The sequence below is a fragment of the Syngnathus acus genome, chromosome 5 (assembly GCF_901709675.1).
Source record: "Syngnathus acus chromosome 5, fSynAcu1.2, whole genome shotgun sequence".
In the NCBI taxonomy this organism is placed as follows: domain Eukaryota; kingdom Metazoa; phylum Chordata; class Actinopteri; order Syngnathiformes; family Syngnathidae; genus Syngnathus; species Syngnathus acus.
Window position 1 is genome coordinate 2687790 of NC_051091.1, and position 23403 is coordinate 2711192.

The following is a 23403-nucleotide window of genomic DNA, read 5'->3' on the forward strand; positions in this document are numbered from 1 at the left end:
CATTCAGCATTTGTGAATTTGCCAGATATTTGTGGAGAACAAGGCCATGTCTAATAGAAAAATATTACTTTGGTGGTGGATTGTCAATACTACTCCCACAATGTATATGGCAATGTATAAATCAGGGGTCACCATGGGGTCACCACCACGCAAGGATCACATAAGTAACCCACAGGGGTGTTCTAAAAATAGCTCAGCAGTGATATTTTCTAGAAATGTTAAAAAATCATTTATCATTCAAAAACATGAACACTAGCCGAGATTTGTGAAACATTGTGATAAATCATTAACATGATCAGTGTCTTCACAAGGATGAATGACAATTCAGTATTAACAATAACACACACGCACACACTATTAAGTCATGTCAAATGTATTTATTCACAAGCCCTCAGATGACAAATTTGTTATTTCATTATTATTATTATTATTATTATTGTTGTTGTTGACTGAATCGAACACCGAATCATCGATGCGAGCTGGCTATCGCAGGCAGGTATGACAAGTCCTGCACAGCGCCCCCTACTTCCTTTTCGCTGAACGTGTCAGCCATGGCGCCGATTGTGAGTATGTGGGCGACCAAACTACCCGCACGCGATAACTCAATGCTAACATGTTTCCTCACCGGAAGAGTATGACAATATAGCCGATGTCTCGCCTGCCAATCGAGGGAGTTTTGCCACTACTCGGCGTCTTCGTTTCGCGGAGCTTGCCCAAAATGTTATTGCTAACGTTAGCTTAGCAACAGCTGCACTCAGTCAGCCTAGTTAGATGTGTTGCGTAGCGTGATGATTTATAACGAAACAACTTATGTATGTCTCCTTCAGCTGTAGCTTGTGTACGTAACTGGCTGCGTATTGTGTTTCATTAGAAGAAGCATGTGATGGTCAAAAAGGCCGGTGGCAAGAGGAAGAAGCAGGTTTTAAAGTTCACGCTGGACTGCACGCATCCGGTGGAGGATGGCATCATGGACGCTGCCAACTTTGTGAGTTGACCTCAAAATATGTTCTTGCCAAACATCTGTAACAGGAGCTACTCCAGGTCACTGTCTGAGGTCTAGGCGCAAAAGTGTTTATTTGGTAGGAAAGTGATGAAGAAGAAATTAGTCTGCTGGATGTGAACAAGTCGCAAGAAAAATGACAGGTAATAATGGTGTAATAATGGCAGACTTGCAGATGAGGTTAACATACGGTGATGTGAAATAAGAGCTCCAACTTACATTCTGCATAGAAGGAGTAGCTTTTGTCTTTTGACTTGGTCCATCATGCACACCCACCCCATCCTCTCATTTTGCTAGGTGAAGTTAATGTGTAGTTACCGATGATCATCCCTCACATCAACTGTCCCACCATTTGCTGTCATCCTTCCCTCAACAGGAGCGATTCTTGCACGAGCGCATCAAAGTCAACGGCAAAGCGGGAAGCCTTGGCGGCGGCGTGGTGTCCATCGAGAGGAGCAAGAGTAAAATTGCCGTCAACTCTGAAGTTCCCTTTTCTAAGAGGTATGTGCTTGTTTCTCTCCAAACAAGAAATGTCATCAACACCTTGCTGGTGTCGAACGTGATTACTCACGGTCCTCCATTTATGACAGTTGTGCCTGCTCAAATCTGAATTGATGATTGTGTTCATGACAGCTTTACAATCTCCAAAAGAAAGTCTCGAAGTGAGTCAAATTCAACGAGGATTGTTATTGTCTCAATTCTCATGACGTCTTTTGCCGTGCAGTGTGTTCTTTTTCCGCTAGAGGGCGACACACAACAACATTTGGTTTTTATGCCCTTCACCAACCTGCAACTAAACCAGGCTCTGGGATGTATGAATGCAAGTCAAAATGTGCCCCCCCTAATTTATTGCTGTTGTGTCACAATATCTCCGATTGGGGGTGCACCTGCTAGGTACCTCAAGTATCTGACCAAGAAGTACCTGAAGAAGAACAACCTGCGGGACTGGTTGCGTGTGGTGGCCAACACCAAGGAGAGCTACGAGTTGCGCTACTTCCAGATCAACCAAGACGAAGAGGAGGAAGAGGAGGACTAAAGCCGACGACATTTTTAATAAAACGTCCCAAAGGTGGAAGCGTAATCCTGCCTTTTGTTTTCATTTTACTTCAGGAAGACGTGCCCAAATACACTAGCAAAGTCTTTTCGGGCAGAAGTGGTGTACTGCCGAGGTCATATTATCATTTTTATGCTCTGTAATCTACCCCAAGGGGTCAGAATATAACAGCCATCGATGATCCAATGCAGCTAGATGAGATATAACCACAAAGCTGAACATGCTGGATTGAGACATCAAACCTGAGCTTTATCATTTATGGATAAAGTCCTTCAAAAGAAAAAGTCCATAGTATTCAAGAAGTGCAAAGAAAATGAAAGACAGGAAAAAACTGTTCAATAATGACAAAGAAATCTTTTTTTTTATTTTGCCAAAAAAGCACCGTTTACCTTGAACACTTCAAAAATGACAAAGAAATGATTTTGCCATCGCCAAAAAGCAACATGTACCTTCAACACTGTTCAAAAATGACAAAGAAATGTCTGTTTATTTTGCTAGTGCCAAAAAAAGCAACGTTTACCTTGTGAGAGAAGAGTGTGTGACTGTGTTGGGGTGCATTGGGCATTCCGTGCTGATGCTGCGGTAACCATAACAACCAGAGAGCCTGTCCCCTTCCTCAGTCTGCGTCCACTTCGGTTTTAGCGAAGCAGTAATTTAAAAAAAAAGTATTAAAACATGCATGGATGCATGAGCCCCCGTGCATAAATGACTGAGCCTCCATATATGGCTGCAGACGGGTGGCTGTGTCGAAGGGGCGGCGGGGGAGGGGTTTCTTTTCGAGTCTGCAGCAAAGAAGTTTGCCGCTCAATTCTGCGGACGTCTGGCGGGAAAGCTTCCTCCTCTGGCGCCTTTTTCGTTTTTTTATTTAATTCCGCGCGTGCACTCATTTGGAATCCTTTTTTATTCTTGATATCTTTTGCACTAGTAGTAGAACTCTGCAGGCATGCCTAACTAGTTGTGGCTGAAATTATGGGATGCATCGTCATGGCAACAGACCAGACGTCACAATCTGGGCATGTGTGTTCCATTTTTCCCCCCCTCTTCTCTTTCTTCAGTGTGTGTGTTTCTTATTTTAATTCCAGACTGGCAGCCCTGTTTTTTTGCTAAGAGAGCCCCGTGAGCGGATCTCGCCTCATCACATTTGAATGTTTTTGTTTCATCACAGTGCTGCGGATTTAGCGGCGGCTGACGAGGGGAGGAAGAGCGCCAGGAGGTGGAGGAAGACGAGAGCGGCGTGCCGAGGGTTAACTTTCACTATTGTCAGCCTAAAAGGAGCTTTTTGGAAAAGGAGGAGGGGGCGATGAGATCAAGATGCCCGGGTCGCTGAGCAATGAAGACGAGGCGCAGGACGACATGGATTTTGACGACGAGATGCCAGGTGAGGAGGGAGGGACGAAGGGAGGGAGGGAGGGAGAGGCGGAGGGGCGAAGGGGGAGGCGGAGTGTCCTTCAGTTTATTTAGCGTCGCTTTGAATGTTGGCCCAAAGAGAAAGGGCTTGTCTGAGGAGGAGGAGGAGGAAGAAGAGCAGGAGGAGGAGGGATGGGCTGCAAAAATACGCACAGTCATGCTGTTATTTTTGCACGATTTTTGAAAGCAGACATAGAATAGGGGACTGTGTGTGGGGGTGGGGGGTGGGGGTGGTTGTTGCATGGAAAGAAATGAAAAAATAATAAATCATAATGTAAAAAACTGCTTGCATGCTTTTGGAAGCAAGAGGGGGTCCACCGACTTCCAATGTCAATGGCGTGGGGGTGGCGTTGAAAGTTGATTGCAAGGATTGTGTATGTACGTGTGTGTGTGTCTGTGTGTGTGTGTGGGGGGGGGTTGCTGCTGCTACAGCAAGACAAGAAAGCAGACGCATTCATGAGTTCAACTTTAGAACAAGTCAACAACATGATCCTCAAGACCACTGGATGGAGCGACCATTTGTCAGGCATGGCAAGACAGGGCAGAACAGTTTTACCTCTGTAGCACATTTCATACACAAAGCAATTCTGTGCACAGCCAAAAACAGCGAAAGACATTCAAGGCAAAGCAAAGAGAGCAAAAGTAGCGCGTTAAGAATGATTCAAAGATTTTTTTTAACCTGGGTTCCCAAGTAGAGTATTTACACTTCGCTTCTGTCGGCAGCTTATTCGCTTGCGTGCAGCATCACGGTTAAATGCCGCTTCACCGTCTTTGCTTTGAGTTCTGGGCTGCGCTAATCAGCCCTAGTCCGCAGACCTCAGAACCCGACGGGGTTTTTGTTCAGTGAGCATTGCTTGAATGTAGTTTAGACCCAAACCATTCGGGGATTTTAAAGTCTGGGTGTCACAAAATTCTTCCCATAAGACTGGACATTTTTATATTTTTGTTAAAACACACCCACACACGCACGCACACACACACTCTCGGCACCACGTAACCAACCTGCAGCAACGAGTGCACCTAAATAATAATTAGCTTCTCGCCACAAAATCACAGTAAAACCAAATAGCTCATCGTGTGATGCTCGCTGAACTCTTTGCGTCACAAACCATCTTACCAAGATTTTGCATTTAATTGTGTTTTGGTTCCATCTTGAGATGTGAAGGATGCACCCCAAACCACCCCCAACATCACCAGTCCCACCCCCACCCCTTTGATTGGAACTGTGTCTATTTTTGTCTGGTCTCTCTGAAAGTTGACACCATTTCAATCCATCTGCCTGTGCTGCATTCCCTTTCCGTCTCCTCCCTTTGATGAATGCGTTATCAGCATCACTGGTTGAGGCACTCCGGCTAGCTCCAGCAGTTTGCAGCCTCATTGGAAATAAAACCTACATGCTAACATTAGCATACTAGTCTAGTCATAGATTTATGGCCTGCAAGTTTTTTTCCTTGCACTTTAGTAGTTTGACTACAACACACTAAGAGTGTTTCGGTCATGATGTGTTTTCGGCACTGTGTGTGTTTCTGGAGTGTGTTTGAGAGTTTTAGCTGAGCTTTTCAATTATGTGGAAAACCGTGTTTCAGTTGCGTGCGTGAGGGTGTATGACATTCCGATTCAGTGGCTTATCCGAGAGTATTTTCATAATGAAGAAGAGCAAAAACAAAACAATCCTTCGTGTGTGCGTGAGTGAGTTTCAGTAGGCTGGCTCAAATAGTTTGAGAGCGTTTCGTTCTTGTCCTCGGTGTGTCGCGACTTGCCAACAAAAAGAAAAGCTGCTCTATGGTTAATTTTTCTGTGAAATTCCAAAGAGTTGGACTTTCTTTGGGTATGGATTTTCCATGCGGGGCCCGAGTGTCTTCGCTGCGGCGGTCCTCATGAAAATCCCTCGGCTCCTTTCCACCGCCAAGAAGGTCAAAAGCGAGACTGTCGTCTGTCGGGGCTGCGCGAGGCTTGTTAGCCTGGCCCAGCTGTGCTCCCGTGACTAATACAACCTGCTGCTGACCTTCACCCTAAAACTGCCCCTCCCCTCACGGCACGCTCAGCCGGATGTCGTTCCCGGGAGGGGACGTCACGGGCCATTTAGCGGCGAAGGAGGGGAGGAGTGCGAGGGGAGGCAGGTGTTGAAGGCGGCGAATTATCACTGCTGCTGTCACGAGGCTGTGATCTGTATGACGGCTCGACTGTAATTCACAATTGCCTCCCACAAACAGTACGGAAACGTGTCATGCGTATGAGATTTCAGTACCTGTGAGCGCGTTTGAGTAGTTTGTGTCAGTGTTTTAGTAGCATCTGTGCATTTAGGGCACATGTGTCAAACAGAAGGCCCGGGGGCCAGATACGGCCCGCCACATCATTTTATGTGGCCCGCGAAGACAAATTGTGCATCAAATTCGTGTCATTACTAGAATTGCAAATTGTCTTCACGTTTAATAATATCTTTTTTTTAATATTTGACCAGTTTTTACTCGACATTTGAAAACGAGTTATTTGTTTTGTAGCTTTTACTGTCTATAATATGAGGTGCTCATACATTGATTTGGGTTGACAGTCATAATGGCCCTAAAAGCTAAGCAGAGCTGCATCCAGTTATGTTGGGTGTACACATTCATATCAGCTAATTAGCGTCTGATAAACGGTGCACACAAGTGAGTTTTCAACCAATAGTCAAAATAGCTTCCCCAGAAAAGAGAAGAGAAAAGCCAGCAGACTTCACGGCTTGAACGTTTCCATCCACATGGCAGTCGTGTCCAGGTACTGAAAACAAGCGTCCGCCACTCTTGATATGGACGTGCAGTGTGACCGCGTGAGTGGGGCTCCCTCCTGCTAGCGCTGCTAAACTATTTGTTTTGCTCTGTCTGCTTGGACCAGGAGCCAGACAACCCCCGCCCCTACCCTCCTGGCCAGGCGGACAAATGTTGGCAGGTTGATCCCACACGCTGTATTATTCATGTTGTGTGTTTGTAGCCATGTAGTTGGCCCGGCACACGAGCAAGGCGGGCCGCCGGGCTCCGCAAGTGGGCTCATTTGTACGCAGACGCTTCGACAAGCGGCAGCTGGGAAAGGCTCAGCGGTCCTGCGGTCCAACCAAGGGAGTCCCCCGCTCCCCGCTTGGCGCTCCATTTCTCTCAGCTGTGACGTTTTGTTTCCCGCGCAAGCGATTGTTGTCCCATTCGGACACGTGGTTCTGGCCGTTAATTCACGCTCGTTCCTCGAACAACACGACTTGCCATTCGTGGAATCGAAGCGGAACACAAGCTCTTCTGGCTGACTTCCAAATTTCAATATTTTCCCCCAAATGGAAAGAATCAATCCACCCATTTTCTATTGTGTTTGTCCAAATGAGAGTGGCAGTGAACTGAACAAAGTCTTGGGGAGAGAGGCGGGGTACAGCCGCACTGGTCACCAGCCAAGCCACAAATTCTCTCCACAAGCAACCGCATTAGAACTGTCAACCTAATATTCATGTTTCGGCTATGTGGGAGGAAGCCGATCGAGACGCTGCGTACCACCACCATGTCGTAAATACCTGTCTAACGTTGTTATTGCATGGCTGTTTTTACGCACGTAGACGAGGAGGACACCCGCCCGGTGCTGCCCCTGGCCTCCATCGGCAGCTTCTTCTCGGACGACGACGACTCCCTCAAGCAGCAGCAGCAGAAGAAGAAGAAGAGCAAGAAGATGAAGGAGGGGAAGGTGGCCAAAGTCAAGAAGCGGAAAAAGGAGGTGGGCCAACAAACGCAACATGCTTCGCACTATCCAGTCATCCGAAGCACTAAATCTATATTACAACCACTCTATATTAATTTGTGTTTTATTTGACCTTTTTCATTTTGCCGCACGCTAATTACTAGTTGACACATAGTTGCATGGGATATTTCAAAATACATGCTACTTCATCTTATATGTGGTAATAGAGACTTTGTATTGTATGCTATATGCTACACACTAGTTGCATACATACTTCTGCTATGGCTTACTTTATACTACATACTACAGATTGAATGAATAAACATTTTTTGCACATTATTGACATTTTTGAAATTCTTGTTTAGCACAATTGTCCTCAGACTTTTCGGATTTTGCCGACAAAAATAGAGTTTCACATGGTGCCGCTGCCCTCGAATAGTGTTGAGTTGAGATCTCCGGCATCACCAGTGAGCTAGCTGTCCATCAACCCAATAAGTTTCCTTTCCATCTTCCCGCCAAGCACATGCACCTAACGTTCATCGATCCGGCCAAGCTCCCGACCAAGCGAGACTTGATCCAATGATCTTTTCTTCATCTCTAGCACGTCACCTTCTTTCCTTCCTTCCTTCCTTTAGTCACAAGAATCCCAGTCGGGATTTCCTTGTTTATCCAATCGGCAGTGAAACAAAGGCGCTCGAGTGTGGAGCCAAGCGAAGCTGTTTTTGAACCAGGCCTCAGAACAGCCCGCCGTGTTGATTTTACAGTTCAGCTGTGAGGACAAAGAGTTGTTTTTTTTTCCTTTTTTTTTTTTTTTTTTCCTGGATCCCACTACAATATTCACCAGCATGCTCATTGGCTGCCTTGTGCGGGGCTGCGCGCACTGCACTGCAGTTTTCCCCTTCGAGGCAGAAGCGATATGCAGGAGCATCTAATTTGATTAGGCTATCAGCAGTTATCTGATTGTTCTCCCTCCGAGGGGGCCAACCTTCCTCCTCTTTTGTCCTCTTTTGCCCCTTATGCCATGTGCGGGCCTCCTCCATCTCGCCCTTGCCGGCTCGTTTCATCAGCCACCTTGGCTCCCCTTTTCCATTTACGCTCCTCAATTTACTGCCCTCCTCTTCCCCCTCTTCCTTTTTTTCTTCCTATGCATAAATGAGATTTGTCTAGACGGCAAAGGGTGGCGGAGAAGCACGGGCCTTTGCATAACAAGCTCGTTATGTGGGGCTATGTGATTGGATGGCGCTGTTCTATTAGCTCCTGTGTGTGTGTGCGTGTGTGTGTGTGTGTGTGTGTGAGTGTGTGTGTTTGTGTGCCCAGGGTGAATGGAAGAATAGGAAGGAGTGAGAGTAGAAAATTAAATGGGGGTGAGATGTGCAACCAGAGGAAAATGAACAGTGGTGTGATTTAGTGTGTGTGTGTGTGTGTGTGTGTGTGTGTGTGTGTATTTTTGTGTTTGTGGGCGATGAGAACGGCAGCAAAACTAGGGGGGGGGGGGTTGAGAGAGAGAGAGAGAGAGAGAGAGAGAGAGAGAGAGAGAGAGAGAGAGAGAGAGAGAGACTGCTCAAATGTGGTTGCCATGGCAACACTGCCAGGCTGCTGGTAGGGTTGGCGGGCGCTGCGGCAATGCGAGCCTTTCCACTGCGCCACAGAGCGAAAACGCCCGCAAGTCTGTGTGTGTGTGTGTGTGTTTGCGTGTGGAAGCAACAGGCCACACGCACCCATACACACACATTCACATGCTGGACTTTATTATGCACAACATGAAAGAAATACAAACAGGAGAGACAGAAAATGCATGCAGATGTGAAAGGAAGCAAAATACTAAGCTAACATGGAACACACACAGGCGCGTACCCACACGTACACACACACACACACACACAAACACACACACACTGGATGTGTTCTCCTGCACCTGGCCAGTGTTGAATCATGCAGCCTTCCAGATGTCTCTTCGCTAATATGACATAGATGTTCTCTTTGTTCATGGAAAAGAGCAGCATTAGAGTTGTTGCAGCCTAGTAACAACCATGTAGCCTCGAGAAACATGTGACCCAACTTAGCAGTTTGCTGACATACAAGCAATTCCTTGGGTTAAAAATTTTTTTTCAAACAGAGGTTTCGAGCGCTCTATTGCCACTCCCAGTTGAAGCTTTCTACACAAAACAAAGGCAGTCACGCATTGTATATTTTAAAGCAACCACGTAACTTGGACTTAAAGTGTGTTAGCCTAATGCTAACATAGCCAGGCTAACAAACAGCATAATTAACCCTTGCAGAAATTTCTTACATTCGTCCTCTTCTTTTAAATACAATATTATAGATTATTAGAGTATTATAGAGTGCTATTTTTCTATTAAAAACAAATTACCGTATTGTCCCGAATATAAGACGATGTTTTTTTGCATTGAAATAAGACTGGGGGTCATCTTACATTCGGGCAAAAGGTATACAACAATACAGGAATTTATTCTCTCTGCAACTTGTCTGTATGATGCCTTAAAAATCAGCTTTCCTAAAATGGCTCAAAGCTGAACAATCAATGCGCATTGTCTGGTCCTCAGGGAGGCATCCAGGTGAGCGTGGATAGCGAACAGGACCGCGCATCTGAAGTGGAGGAGGATGAGCCGGACCGTCCCGAGCGAGGCTCAGGGAGCGACACCGGCATGTTCGGTCTTCCCAAGAAGAAGAAGAAGAAGCCCAGGGAGAAGAAAGAGAGGAAGCCCAGGAAGAAGAAGCGAGACGAGGAGGACGACGATGAGGACGATGACGACGGGAGCATGAAAGTGAGTTGTGAAACGGTGAAGCCAAATTTGAACAACTGAATTTCTGAACGTGACCCCACACATGATGAGAAAACAACAATCAGACAATTTTGCTCACCGTCAGAATCTATAATCGGCCCACGCCTAACCACATGCAGAATATAAATAATCTTTTCGAGACACGCCCTTTCATCAATACTCAATTTCGCTACACCTCAGGAGCCCAAATCATCCAGCCAGTTGATGCACGAGTGGGGCCTGGAGGACGTCCAGTACGGCTTCACCGAGGACGACTACAAGACTATCACCAACTACAAAGCCTTCAGCCAGTTCCTCAGGCAAGCGTCCAACTTTTTTTGCTTTGTGCTGCGTGTCTGTGGAGCAGCGCACACTGCTGCTTTTGTGTCAAGCCGATCCAGCTTCACCTGGGGCGCTCTAGAGCGTTTAAAGCACACGCGTAGACCAATATGTGCAGTCAGCTGCTCGCTGGAAGACTGTCAAAGCAGGGGGGGGGGGGGGGGGTCCCGGGGGCTCGGACCCGCCGGTCTCTTGTAGGCCGACGTGCCAAAGCTCAAGCTGCTGCCTGACAAATGACAAATATGACACAGCAAAAGTGTTTTCCAAGCCACCACGTGCGTTTGTTTTCAGAATCGGCATGTAGCGAAACATGAATGTAAAAAAGTGCCACCTCGGCTTTGAATTGTATGACAATTCATTTCCTCATACAGAGTCAAGACCAAACTTGTTTCTTCAGTTTCTTGTTCATTTCAAATACCCTAAAGGTGGCCGCTCTCAGCACGGATATCTTTCCATTTTCAATGGTTCTTACGTAACAATACTGCCATAATTAAGGGGTAGGTTGAGCAAAAGATGGATTTATTTTCTGAAACGTCAATACACAGTCAAAAGCGTATGGTACACTCTTTCATTGGGCAAACTTAAACATGAATCATGAAAATATTTCCAAAAGCTCATTTTTTTCCATGACTGAATGGTCTTGTTTCCTGCCAGACCTCTCATTGCCAAGAAGAACCCCAAGATCCCCATGTCCAAGATGATGACGGTCCTGGGAGCCAAGTGGCGCGAGTTCAGCGCCAACAACCCATTCAAGGGCGCCTCGGCCACCGCCGTGGCCGCCGCTGTTGCCGCTGCCGTGGAAACGGTCACCGTGGCGCCGCCCACCTCTGTTGGCCAGCTGGGCGCTCCGCTTGGGCCCATCAAAAAAGCCAAAACCAAAGAGGGAAAAGGTACAAAGAAAGCGTGCGATTCGTAGAGTTCGGCCACCATTGCATTGGATTGTGCTGGGGTCCCTAATGGAGTGTCTGGTCAGGGCCCGGTGCTCGAAAGAGGAGCAAAAGTGCAAAAGACATGAAGAAGAAAGTGAAAGCAAAGAAGACCAAATCCAAGTCGGGACAAAGTGGCAAGAAGAAGAAGACATCCTCGGTGAGCCTTGCTGGCATGCGGCAACCTTTTTTTTCGTTGCTCCGTCCAGTCGTTGGGCAAACTGACTTTTGCTTCTGTGTCAGAGTGACGAAGACTTTCTAGACGAGTCAGACTTTGACGACATCAGCATCCTCAGTGCCTCGGTGCTTTGCGACGCCTCGGGACCCATCGCCGCCAAGAAAAAGGCCAGACGTGGACGCAAAAAGAGGAAAAGTAGGATGGGAGCCTCAATGAGAAAACAAAGCAGTCCTCGTGACAAAAAAAAATTATTATGTTCCGTCCATCCAATAATTTGGGAACTTCCTCCTGTTCTTCCAGAGGAGGACGGCGACGGCTACGAGACGGACCACCAGGACTACTGTGAGGTGTGTCAGCAGGGCGGCGAAATCATCCTGTGCGATACTTGTCCACGGGCGTACCACCTGGTGTGCCTGGAACCAGAGTTGGAGAAGGCTCCCGAGGGCAAATGGAGCTGTCCGCACTGTGTGAGTAGCAAGCGTTTGTACTTCAGCACTGTACGTAGCAGTAGAGAAATATCTGTCGGAGTTGAGTGAATACTTCAAGATGCCTTCCCAAGAAGGGGTTTCAATGTCCACAAAATGGCAGCAAAGCCTTACTTTTGTCTAAATGAAGCTCCTCCACTCACTCCAAAGCCTTCCCTTGGGCCCCAGATGGCACCAAAACAATTCTTTTGATAAAAACTGTATGGCCTCAGGAGAAGGAGGGCATCCAGTGGGAAGCCAAAGATGAAGAGGACGAGGAGGAAGACGAAGCAGGAGGGGAGGAAGAGGACGACCACATGGAGTTTTGCCGAGTGTGTAAGGACGGCGGGGAGCTGCTGTGTTGCGACGCCTGCCCGTCCTCCTACCACATCCACTGCCTCAACCCGCCGCTGCCCGAGATTCCCAACGGGGAGTGGATTTGTCCGCGCTGCTTGGTGAGCCCATCACATTATTTAATGAACTACAAAAATGCAAGAATTTAATTTGATTGCTAGTAATGTGTGTGTATATTTGCTTCTACTATCTGAGTAGTGCACTTTCTTATTTTTAGATGGCAGAAGAGAAAGAATAAAACAATAACATGATACATGTTTCACTTTTATTAGTATTACATTTATGGATGTATTTTATGAAACTTTGGGCCAGTCTTGCGCTGATGAAACAATTTAATTTTTTTTATATTCTCTTGTTAGTGCTCACCTCTGAAAGGCAAAGTGCAAAAAATCATGCACTGGACGTGGGGTGACGCCCCCCTGCCCGCCGAGCCGCCAGCAGGCCCAGACGGTCACCCGCTCGCCGATCCCCTGAGCAAGCCCCCGCTCAAGGGCCGCCCCGAGCGGGAGTTCCTGGTCAAGTGGGCCGGACTCTCCTACTGGCACTGCTCTTGGGTCAGCGAGCTGCAGGTGACAATTTTAGGAACGCTTGCCCATTCCCTCTTCTTCTTCCTTTGTTTGAATTCTTAAGCTGAGCTAAAACTTGAAACATGTGAAACCCAAATAGAAGGTTGAAGCCGTAATTTGAAAGCATCACGCCTCTTTTGAAACACTAACTCGGAATTGAAACGCTAAAAAGTCTAAAAAAAACAAAACAAAACAATCATTGACGAAAAATCAACATTGTGCTCATTATGTTGTGTTTGCGCAGTTGGAACTGTACCACACAGTGATGTACCGCAACTACCAGCGCAAGAACGACATGGACGAACCGCCGCCGTATGATTACGGCTCCGGCGAGGAGGAACTCAACAGCGAAAAGCGCAAGAGCAAAGACCCTCAGTACGCCGCCATGGAGGAGCGCTTCTACCGATATGGCATCAAGCCCGAGTGGATGGTCATTCACCGCATCCTCAACCACAGGTGCGCCCGCTACACGCCTGTAAAAAAAAAAAAATCAAAACTTTATTGAGAAACAAAAAACAACAACCTGCATGACTTAAACGAATTTGCACGGCTGCTGTCGTGTGTGCGTAGTTTTGATAAAGAGGGCGACGTGCACTACCTGATCAAGTGGCGGGACCTCCCTTACGACCAGTGCACGTGGGAGGTGGACGACTTTGACGTGCCGGAATACAACAGCCATAAAGTGTCCTACTGGGATCACAGGTTCGCCAAAGTCACACTTGGCATCTCAGTCCGCTTCGCAGAGCAGGCCGAGACCTTCTGTGTACTTGTCCAGGGAGCAAATTCTCGGCGAGGACCAGCGCCCCGCCAAAGCGATGACGCAAAGAGGGGAGCGGCCCAAGCGGGAGATCCCCCCAGATGCTCCCATCATCGACGTAAGCTCTCAAGTCGGACAAGACGGATGGCTAAGCGCGGTTGCCGATAACGACGGGTTTGCTCCCGCAGCCGACCATCAAGTTCGAGCACCAGCCGTGGTACATCAACGCCACAGGGGGGACGCTGCACCCGTACCAGCTGGAGGGTCTCAACTGGTTGCGCTTCTCCTGGGCGCAGGGCACCGATACCATCCTGGCTGACGAGATGGGCCTGGGCAAGACCGTGCAGACCATCGTATTTCTCTACTCGCTCTACAAAGAGGTCACACAAGACCCGCACCGCACGCCTTTTTCTTTTTTTCCCCCCCTCGTGCTTGCCGTTGTCTCGCCCGTGTGCCGCGTGTGAACGTGTTCGTGAACGAGTGTGCTGCGCTCGTCCAGGGTCACTCCAAGGGCCCCTTCCTGGTGAGCGCGCCGCTGTCCACCATCATCAACTGGGAGCGCGAGTTTGAGATGTGGGCCCCCGACTTCTACGTGCTCACCTACACCGGAGACAAAGATAGCCGCGCCATCATCAGGGAGAACGAGTTCACCTTCGAGGACAGCGCCGTCAAGTTGGGACGCAAAGCTTTCCGCATGAAGGTTCCTCAAAGTCCACTTTCTCGCTCTTAAAATGAGGAACTTTGATCTCAAAGTGTTTTGCCATCCGGCAGAAAGACACGCCCATCAAGTTCCACGTGCTGCTGACGTCCTACGAGCTGATTACCATCGATCAAGCCATCTTGGGATCCATCACCTGGGCTTGTCTGGTGGTGGACGAGGCCCACAGGCTGAAGAACAACCAGTCCAAGGTTTGATGTGTTTTTAAGGTGACCTGTTTTTGCACAGTTATAGTATGTTTAGTTCCATTGAGTCGTATTTAAGCTCGTAGCTATTCTAGCTAACACTTTTGATGAGCCTCATGTGAAGGCAGTTTATGAAAGAATTGAACTCTAAGCTTGTCCCTTGCAGTTTTTCCGAATCCTCAATGGCTACAAGATCTACTATAAGCTGCTGCTCACCGGAACTCCTCTCCAGAACAACCTGGAGGAACTTTTCCACTTGCTCAACTTCCTCACGCCGGAGCGCTTCAAGTAGGTCCAGCTACTTAAAATCGTTGGCCATTCCGCTCACTCAGACTCATTAATAAATCAAACTTTTTAGTGGGATTGGTCAGAAATATGTCGATATACTGTAACTTATTTCCGGTTGAGAATGATTTTGCATGGCATGGATCCTAAATGAAAGCCATCTTTTTTTCTGCGCAGTAACCTTGAGGGCTTCCTGGAGGAGTTTGCTGACATCTCCAAGGAAGACCAGATCAAGAAGCTCCACGACCTGCTGGGCCCACACATGCTCCGGAGGCTCAAGGCGGACGTCTTTAAGAACATGCCGGCCAAGACGGAGCTGATTGTGCGAGTGGAGCTCAGCCCCATGCAGAAGTCAGTGGTGGCCACAAGCTACAATGTTGCTAAACCACAAGCTCTGAGCCCAGTTTGAGAAGCCTGAACGCAAACAGTGGGTGATTTGGTGTGTTTGCCCTCTCAGGAAGTACTATAAGTTCATCTTGACGCGGAACTTTGAGGCTCTCAACTCCAAAGGCGGAGGCAACCAAGTCTCCCTGCTCAACATCATGATGGACCTGAAGAAGTGCTGCAACCACCCCTACCTGTTCCCCGTGGCCGCTGTGGTACGACTGCGGGCCGAGATGTTTCCCGGAAGAGCTCCGTGGCGTCATTGACGTTGCCTTTCCTTCCTTTTGCAGGAGGCTCCCGTTTTGCCCAACGGCTCGTACGATGGCAACCAGCTGGTCAAGTCGTCGGGAAAGCTGACGCTGCTGCAGAAAATGCTGAAGAAGCTCAAGGATGAAGGCCACAGAGTTCTCATTTTCTCCCAGGTAAGTGCAGGAAAAGTGCGGTTCAGTACTTTCGTTTACATCCCCCGTTTTGGATTCTTGTGCAGATGACCAAGATGTTGGATCTGCTGGAGGACTTTCTGGAGTTTGAAGGTTATAAATACGAGCGCATCGACGGCGGCATCACCGGAGGCCTGCGGCAGGAGGCCATCGACCGCTTCAATGGTGGGTTTTGCTCAGGACTCGGAAAGGAACCCAGCGGAGTGGAGTACGGTTGCCGTTCATCCGCAGTCAGGCCAATGTGTTGTATAAATGGCTTGTGTTGGGTTGCAGCGCCGGGCGCTCAGCAGTTCTGCTTCCTGCTCTCAACCCGAGCCGGAGGTCTAGGAATCAATCTGGCCAGCGCGGACACCGTCATCATCTACGACTCAGACTGGAACCCTCACAATGACATCCAAGTGAGCCTGATTTATTTTGCAGAAAGGGAACCCCGCCTAGTCACAATTTGCTATTTATAGCTATCCTCAGCTAGTTGCTCGAAAACACTATCCCGATTTTTTTTTTGGGCTCTCTTTGTAACCCCTAAAGATGCCACGAGATGGCTCATAGGAAAGTAGTCATTTTTGTATTTTTGACTTGAGTGAGCTCATACATAAGCATTTTGGGGTAGCACATTAAATACTCGCATTGTTTTTTTTTTGTACTTCTTTTCAGGCTTTCAGCAGAGCGCACCGCATTGGCCAGAACAGGAAGGTGATGATCTACCGATTTGTGACGAGGGGCTCGGTGGAGGAGAGGATCACTCAGGTGGCCAAGAGGAAGATGATGCTGACCCACCTGGTGGTGCGGCCCGGTCTGGGCTCCAAGACGGGCTCCATGTCCAAGCAGGAGCTGGACGACATCCTCAAGTTTGGCACGGAGGAGCTCTTTAAGGACGAGATGGAGGCGGCTCGCAACATGGGCGGTACATATTCTTAGATTCATACAACTTTTCCAGAGATGGCTTCATCGAAAAAAAGACTTGAACCAGTTTTTCTTGCGAAGCCGGAAATTCAACCGCAGTAATCAATAAAACGCCGCCGAGCTTTATTATGTTGTCCAACAAGCTCAATGAAATATTTCGTCAGGCGACAACAAAGACGGCGAGGAGGGCAACGTGATCCACTACGATGACGACGCCATTTCCAAGCTACTGGACCGCAGCCAGGACGCCACGGAAGACACGGAGATCCAGAACATGAACGAGTACCTCAGCTCCTTCAAGGTGGCCCAATACGTGGTCAAAGAGGAGGACGGGGAGGTGAGGAACGACAATTTGTAGGGGCTTAGGACCAAAAACATAGAGCGCTACGTTAGCTTAGCAAGACGTGTGTGCGCAGGAGGAGGTGGAGCGCGAGATTATCAAGCAGGAGGAGAACGTGGACCCGGACTATTGGGAGAAACTCCTGCGCCACCACTACGAGCAGCAGCAGGAAGATCTGGCCCGCAACCTGGGCAAGGGCAAGCGCATCCGCAAACAAGTCAACTACAACGACACCACCCAGGAGGACCAAGGTAGGTGCCCCCGCCAAGCGAGGCCGACGCGCTTGGCGTTAGCGCCCGCCCGTCTTCGCGGCATGCCTCAGTCACGTGCGGGATGGACCACATTTTGGACTGTTCCAGTGGAACTGGAAATCTGGCACCACTCATGAACACTATTTGAAGTATTTTAAAAGATGTATTAAATTTCTACTCCAAATGTTTTATTTCATTTTTTTTCCAAAGGGAGAAAATATTTTGTTGCTCGAGGTTGATGGGCAGCAAACGTTCCACTGGATTTGTCCCCACAAATGAAAGTGACATGCATGTGCTGCAAGTTTGTCTTGGTTGTTCGATGCCATGTGGACGCCGCCTTGTCCTCTTTTAGCGCCGTAAACGAGTCCAGCTTAGCTTTTGCACTCTTGCATTTTCATACTGAAGACATTTTAATTGGCTTCCACGTCCGGAACAACCCAACGAGCTCTGTCTCTTTGAGTTGCTCAAAAGGCAGGGCGCGCTTGCTGAGCTGGCCGGCGCGACTGCCCCCAGGTGGCATCCGACGGAAGCGATGTACTGTGCTGTTTCTGATGTGTGGTGCTCAGAGTGGCAGGATGATGTTTCAGACAACCAGTCGGAGTACTCGGTGGGGTCCGAGGACGAGGACGAAGACTTCGAGGAGAGGCCGGAAGGTACCCTGCCCCTTTCATTTGGGACACCTGCAAAGGCTCGACGCAAGCTTTTTCTCATCACAGCTGTTGTTGGTGAACCTAATGCAGTGTCCGGTCCGTGCTTACAACACGATAAAGTAATATTCAGCTCTAGCATGCTGCAAAGACGCTCCATAACATCTGCTAACAACCCAGGCTAAACTTGGCTCTTTCAAATAAGTCAATTTGTAAAATATTTTAGTCGCAAGGCGGGGGGGGATTACAGAAATCATTTATCATTATCATTTTGATTTTACCGACTGTTTTTCTTTGTGGCAGGTGGGCGCCGACACTCTCGCCGCCATCTGAGGAATGACAAAGACAAGCCCTTGCCCCCCCTGCTGGCCCGAGTTGGCGGCAGCATTGAGGTAAAAACTAACCAATCTGTCAATTGAAGTAAAAGTATTTGTCCCATCCTCTTTTTGGATTTTCTGCTAAATATATCATCTGTTCATCAAGTTAATTTCTAATTTGATTTAATAAGGGCAACCTTTCAGGGCCTATGTGAAAATGTAATGTGTTTCTTATTTGATTTTATTTTTTAAGCCAATTTATTTGCCTTGCGTTGTTGAGACAAAAGCTTAACTTTTTCATGTTAGATCTAGAGCAAATAGTTTTTCCCTGCTTTGCATTGTGTATGTGCGATGTGCGTTGCTGTCCAGGTTCTGGGCTTCAACGCCCGGCAGAGGAAAGCCTTCCTGAACGCCATCATGCGCTGGGGCATGCCCCCGCAGGACGCCTTCACTTCCCACTGGATTGTGCGAGACCTGAGAGGGAAAAGCGAGCGCGAGTTCAGGTGAAACTCGCTCCATTGTGACTCGAATGAAAAACACACTTAAGGCATGTTTTTTTTCTTTCTTTAAACATGACCACGGTCCTTATTGTGACTTCACCAGGGCCTACGTGTCTCTGTTCATGCGACACCTGTGCGAGCCCGGCGCCGACGGAGCCGAGACGTTCGCCGACGGCGTCCCGCGCGAGGGCCTGTCACGCCAGCACGTGCTCACCAGAATTGGAGTCATGTCGCTTGTCAGGAAAAAGGTCAACCATTCAGTTCTTGCAAACATAGCATGCCGTTGGTGTAGCTGTGAATGATTATTTGCCGTTGTTTACCTGGGAAGGTGCAAGAGTTTGAGCACGTCAACGGAAAGTTGAGCTCGCCGGACCTGATCCCGATCGGCATGGAGCTGAAGAAACTGACCGAGAGCGTTTCGTCAGACCCCAACACCCCGCTGCAGGCCAGCCCGATCGCCACGCAGCCCGGCACCCCTGACCTGCCAGGTCAGCAAAAATGACCACAGATCTGAAAATGGCTGGATTGTGTCATTTCCAGAGTGCCCTCGAATGCAACCTTTTGTGTATTTGTAGAAAAGATCGAGGGTCCCACTGAGGACAAGGACGCAGCTGAGCAAGACAGCAAGAAACAGTTGGAGCCAGAAGTGCGTCGTTTTCTTTCTTTCTTCTTTTTTTTTTTTTTTTATCAAAATGTGACAGCGTCATTTGTCACATCTGCACAGACTTGTATAGCGCCGACACATGCACACGAAGAGGAGGAGGAAGCGCACCGACGCCAGGAGAAGGACTCGGCGGACGGCGACGAGAGCATGGCGACCTCTGAGGAGAAAACGGGACGAGACGACAAGGAGGACAAACAGGCGGACGGTCGGAGCTCACCTACAAGTGAGACTCGGCCTACATGTGAGAGTCGGCCCAAAGACTCAGAAAAGCCTCCTGAGAGAGGAGAAAGCAAGGAGAAGGAGAGCAAAGCAGGTAGGTAGGCTGTGGACTGCTCCTCAAAATGGCCACCTGCTATTAATTCATCGCTTGTGTCGTTCTTTCCAAAAAGGGCCGACCGAAATGATCACAAGTTGCCTCTTTGTTCTTGTAAAGATTGCAAAAATGTTTCTTGGTTGAAAATACAACTTTGTGTCCCCTGAATAAAGCCAGAGTGATTTGCCGTGTGTTGTCGGTGCAGATGAGGTGAAAAGCGAGGACGCTGCCGCCGCTGCAGATGCTCGCCTAAACGGTGACAAAGACACAGTGGACGAAATGGAGGACGCCAGGAAGGAGGACAAGAGCGGATTCAAGACCAAGTTCATGTTCAATATCGCCGATGGAGGCTTCACAGGTGACGGCTCCTTTGGATCGAAGCCCAAAAACAAAAAGCTGAAACAGAAGCAAGCCGCTGCTCTTCACGCGCGCTAATACGCATCCATCGGACGTGTCCCCGTCTCAGAGTTGCACACGCTGTGGCAGACGGAAGAGCGAGCGGCGCTGTCGTCCGGCAAGATGCCCGACATCTGGCACCGTCGCCACGACTACTGGCTGCTGGCGGGCATCGTCACGTATCCTTGAAAGTGGACTTGGGTGGCGCGTGGGATTTGGATGCCTTTACGCACGCGTGTGCCCCCTTGACCGGAGAGCAGGCACGGTTACGCTCGCTGGCAGGATATCCAGAACGACCCACGCTACGCCATCCTCAATGAGCCCTTCAAGAGCGAGATGCACAAGGGCAACTACCTGGAGATGAAGAACAAGTTCCTGGCCCGCCGATTCAAGGCCAGTGGGGGACAAAGTGGTGGCGGGGGCGAAGATGCCGTGTGTGTTTCAACACGCGTTCTTGGTATGTCTGTGTGGCGGCGGGTGCAGTTGCTGGAGCAGGCGCTGGTGATCGAGGAGCAGCTCCGGCGTGCCGCCTACCTCAACATGAGCCAAGACCCCGGGCATCCCGCCATGGCTCTCAACACGCGCTTCACCGAGGTGGAGTGTCTGGCCGAGTCCCACCAGCACCTGTCCAAAGAGTCCCTGGGTGGCAACAAGCCCGCCAACGCCGTGCTGCACAAAGGTCATTTTTTCACACTGATGCCGCTTCCTTCATCTTCGTGGGCAAATGGAATTTGAGTGTGTGCGTGTGTGCGCAGTGCTGAACCAGCTGGAGGAGCTGCTAAGTGACATGAAGGCCGATGTGACGCGGCTGCCAAACATGTTGTCCCGCATCCCGCCCGTGTCGGCTCGACTGCAGATGTCTGAGCGCAGCATCCTGAGCCGCCTCACCAGCCGGGGCGGCGAGCCTCCGCCGCAGCAGGTGAGTGCTCCAACACTTTGGACTTCACACAGTTTCCCTCACGCTCTCTCTTTTTCTTTTTTGGAATCAGACTTTCAGCCAGGGAGGCTTCACATGCTCCCAGTTGTACGGAGGCACATTCGGGGGTGCATTCAGGGGACCCGGAGGGCAGCCCATGGTCAATTACAGTCAGATGCCTCTGGGGCCATACGTCAGTGGTAAGAAAAAGCATTTGTCATCAAATCACAGAAATGCTTAGCAAGCTTGGTGATGATTAAGATGTGTTCTTTTCTTTGCTTTGTTTTTTTCTTTTGGTCCATCCGATATGAATCCGTGGACGGTTTTCTTTCAGTGTCCAACGGTCCTCCCAGCAGCCACCTGGACAAGAAGACCTTCGAGTCCCTGCGAGACGCGGCCACACCCGACCTGAAGTCCGGCAAAGCCAGCGACGTCATCTGCATTGAGGACTGAGACGCTCTCTCCTTTCATTTGATTTGTTTTTCTTTTCATTTTCAGACATATTGAATCTGAAGAATTGCACTTTTACCTTTGCAGAGGTTTTTTAACTTGATATTTTGACTGAAAAGCCTCAGACGAGATGTCAGGACTGAGGTAAAATGTGACTTTTTCCTCATTTCTTTCTCCCCAGTGGACGTTTGAGCACTGTATGTGTTGTCATTGACTTAGTGTTGATTTTCTCAAAGTCTCTTCATGGATGCAGTAGAAGGCTGGAAGTGCGCCACCCCCTGGTCGCGATGGTCTTGACCTCACGTGGATGGCCAAATTAGCGACACCTGCAGGACCTTTGATGCATTGCAGCGTGTTTTATATGTATGATAATGGTGATGTTTTCCGTTTTTTCCCAGCGTTTGTTGCACCCTCATTGAAACTGATTCATTTGCCTTCATTTGTGGGACTGTTATTCCGAGATTTTTTTAATATATTTACATTTTCCCCTGCACAAAAAAAGATGACTTTTGCTTGGTTTTGATTGTTTTAAGACTGCAATGGGACCATCAAAGCTATATTGTGTCCTCAGTCCTCCGTGAAAGTTTGTGGTTTTTGGTTTTGATAGGCTTGACACCCTAACTGGAAGCCCTGTCTTGAAAGCCAGGTGGTTTCAAGGCAGAGATGGGAGCATCAAAGCTTAGTTTGGCCACACTCCTGGTGTTGTTGAATTCAGTAGGATTTCTGTTTTCAAGGCTCGGAACCCTAACCCTGTATCCAAATCCCGACCCAATTGCCATCCAAGCTCAATTTTGGCTTCAGTCATCTCCAATCGTTTGTGGTTTTGTGTCTAATGGAGAATGTTGTCCAAGGCTTGCAACCATAACTTGAAAACCTAGTATGAGTTAGAAAACCCAAACTAAGAGGCTTTAAGACTGCAACCGCGCCATCACTCCTTGCCTCAGTCCTTCACGACCGTCAGTTGTTTCAACTTCAGCTGCAATCCTCACTCCTGTCTTCAAACCCTATTTTTTTGTCGCTAACCACAGTAAGGCGGCACCCCTAAGCCAGCTGGTTTCAAGACCACAATGGGTCCATCAAAGTTCAGCTCTGGCCTTGGTTCTAATTTTATGGTTTTGTGTCAGTTTGTCACATCAAGATGAAATGTTGTAAAGACTTGAAACCCTAATCCTGTCTTGAAACCTTGAAATGAAGCTCAGTTTTGCTATACAATGACCATGGGCCCATGATTTTTACAATCTATTTCCACAATGCGTAAGATGTGTGTAACAAACGGAATGATGACCCCTTTGAGATGATTGTGACGGAAGGTCCGGTCAGATGACCTTCTGGAATTATTGTCCAGTTATGGATGTGTAAGAACCTCAATGCCCCCGCCCCAAGCATACTATTTATTTCATGTGAAAACTGTGTTTGAAAGCATCTTTTTCTTTTTGCACTATTTGTTGTTTTTGTTGTTGTCGCAAACAACTGGTGTTGCGGACGAAACCTCAGAACCGTGTAAATAAAGCGTCAAAATTCAAATAAAAAATGAATGTCGGCCGCGCCGTCACCTCAAAGGGACATCAGCGACAACATATTCTGATCAAATGCAATCAAACTGGAGTCAGGATGAATGTACTGTCTACAAAAAACAAACAAAGCAAGACTTCAGTCTAATATTATAAATATTGCGTATGTACATGCTTCAAATGAACACGGCTTCAAAAGCTAGAAAAAGAAAAGAAAAAAAAAGACCTTGACGAGGCACCTTTTGTTGCAGCGAATGCACAGCTTCTGAAGCTTTTTCTATGGCGGTTCACTTTGGGGCTGGTGGGGCGTCCCAAGACGCGCAGGCACGTTCTTCTTCTGACTTGTGCTGTAAAGCGACTGGACGACAAAGTGAATGGTCATCTTTTGATTTGTACTGTGGATTTGTCTCATTGTGTTTTAATAAATCTTCCGACGACAGGTTTCTGCTTCTTGTTGGCTAATAGTGCTGAAGAAAAGGTGACATTTAATTAATTAATTAATTAATTAATTAACTAATTAATTCAGTCAGTCAGTCAGTCAGTCAGTCCTTCATTCATTCAGACATTCATTCATTCGTTAGTTCGTTCATTCATTTATTCATTCGCAATTTCATATATATAATATGAATTATTATATTATAATATTATATAATATATATACCATT

At 48.2% G+C, this 23403-nt stretch overlaps 2 protein-coding genes across 4 annotated transcripts; both read left to right on the forward strand.

Moving 5' to 3' along the window:
* The first annotated feature begins 486 nt into the window (after positions 1-486).
* Positions 487-2081, forward strand: LOC119122755 (60S ribosomal protein L22-like). Its single transcript, XM_037251292.1, has 4 exons — positions 487-563; positions 872-985; positions 1377-1501; positions 1895-2081. Exons 1-4 carry the CDS (start codon positions 552-554, stop codon positions 2034-2036), a joined length of 393 nt encoding a protein of 130 aa, XP_037107187.1. The 5' UTR covers positions 487-551; the 3' UTR covers positions 2037-2081.
* A 755-nt stretch (positions 2082-2836) lies between these two features.
* Positions 2837-23178, forward strand: chd5 (chromodomain helicase DNA binding protein 5). 3 transcript variants are annotated; one of them, XR_005097945.1, is made up of 41 exons: positions 2837-3071; positions 3220-3432; positions 7033-7187; positions 9716-9937; positions 10136-10254; positions 10928-11163; positions 11247-11359; positions 11443-11572; positions 11678-11844; positions 12075-12296; positions 12555-12764; positions 13006-13217; positions 13332-13463; positions 13537-13636; positions 13707-13898; positions 14018-14218; positions 14290-14427; positions 14588-14709; positions 14884-15057; positions 15164-15305; positions 15381-15512; positions 15578-15695; positions 15804-15928; positions 16185-16434; positions 16598-16770; positions 16850-17024; positions 17591-17677; positions 17975-18063; positions 18358-18491; positions 18592-18736; positions 18817-18976; positions 19064-19134; positions 19213-19465; positions 19671-19823; positions 19932-20040; positions 20122-20254; positions 20345-20540; positions 20617-20780; positions 20851-20977; positions 21112-21371; positions 21464-23178. XR_005097945.1 is itself a non-coding variant. In XM_037251290.1 (40 exons), exons 2-40 carry the CDS (start codon positions 3366-3368, stop codon positions 21228-21230), a joined length of 5967 nt encoding a protein of 1988 aa, XP_037107185.1. In that variant the 5' UTR covers positions 2837-3071; positions 3220-3365; the 3' UTR covers positions 21231-23178. The 3 variants fall into 3 exon arrangements, 2 of the variants coding, with proteins under 2 accessions (XP_037107185.1, XP_037107186.1); XM_037251290.1 differs by having other exon boundaries at positions 21112-23178; XM_037251291.1 differs by having other exon boundaries at positions 17612-17677; positions 21112-23178.
* Positions 23179-23403: the final 225 nt, after the last annotated feature.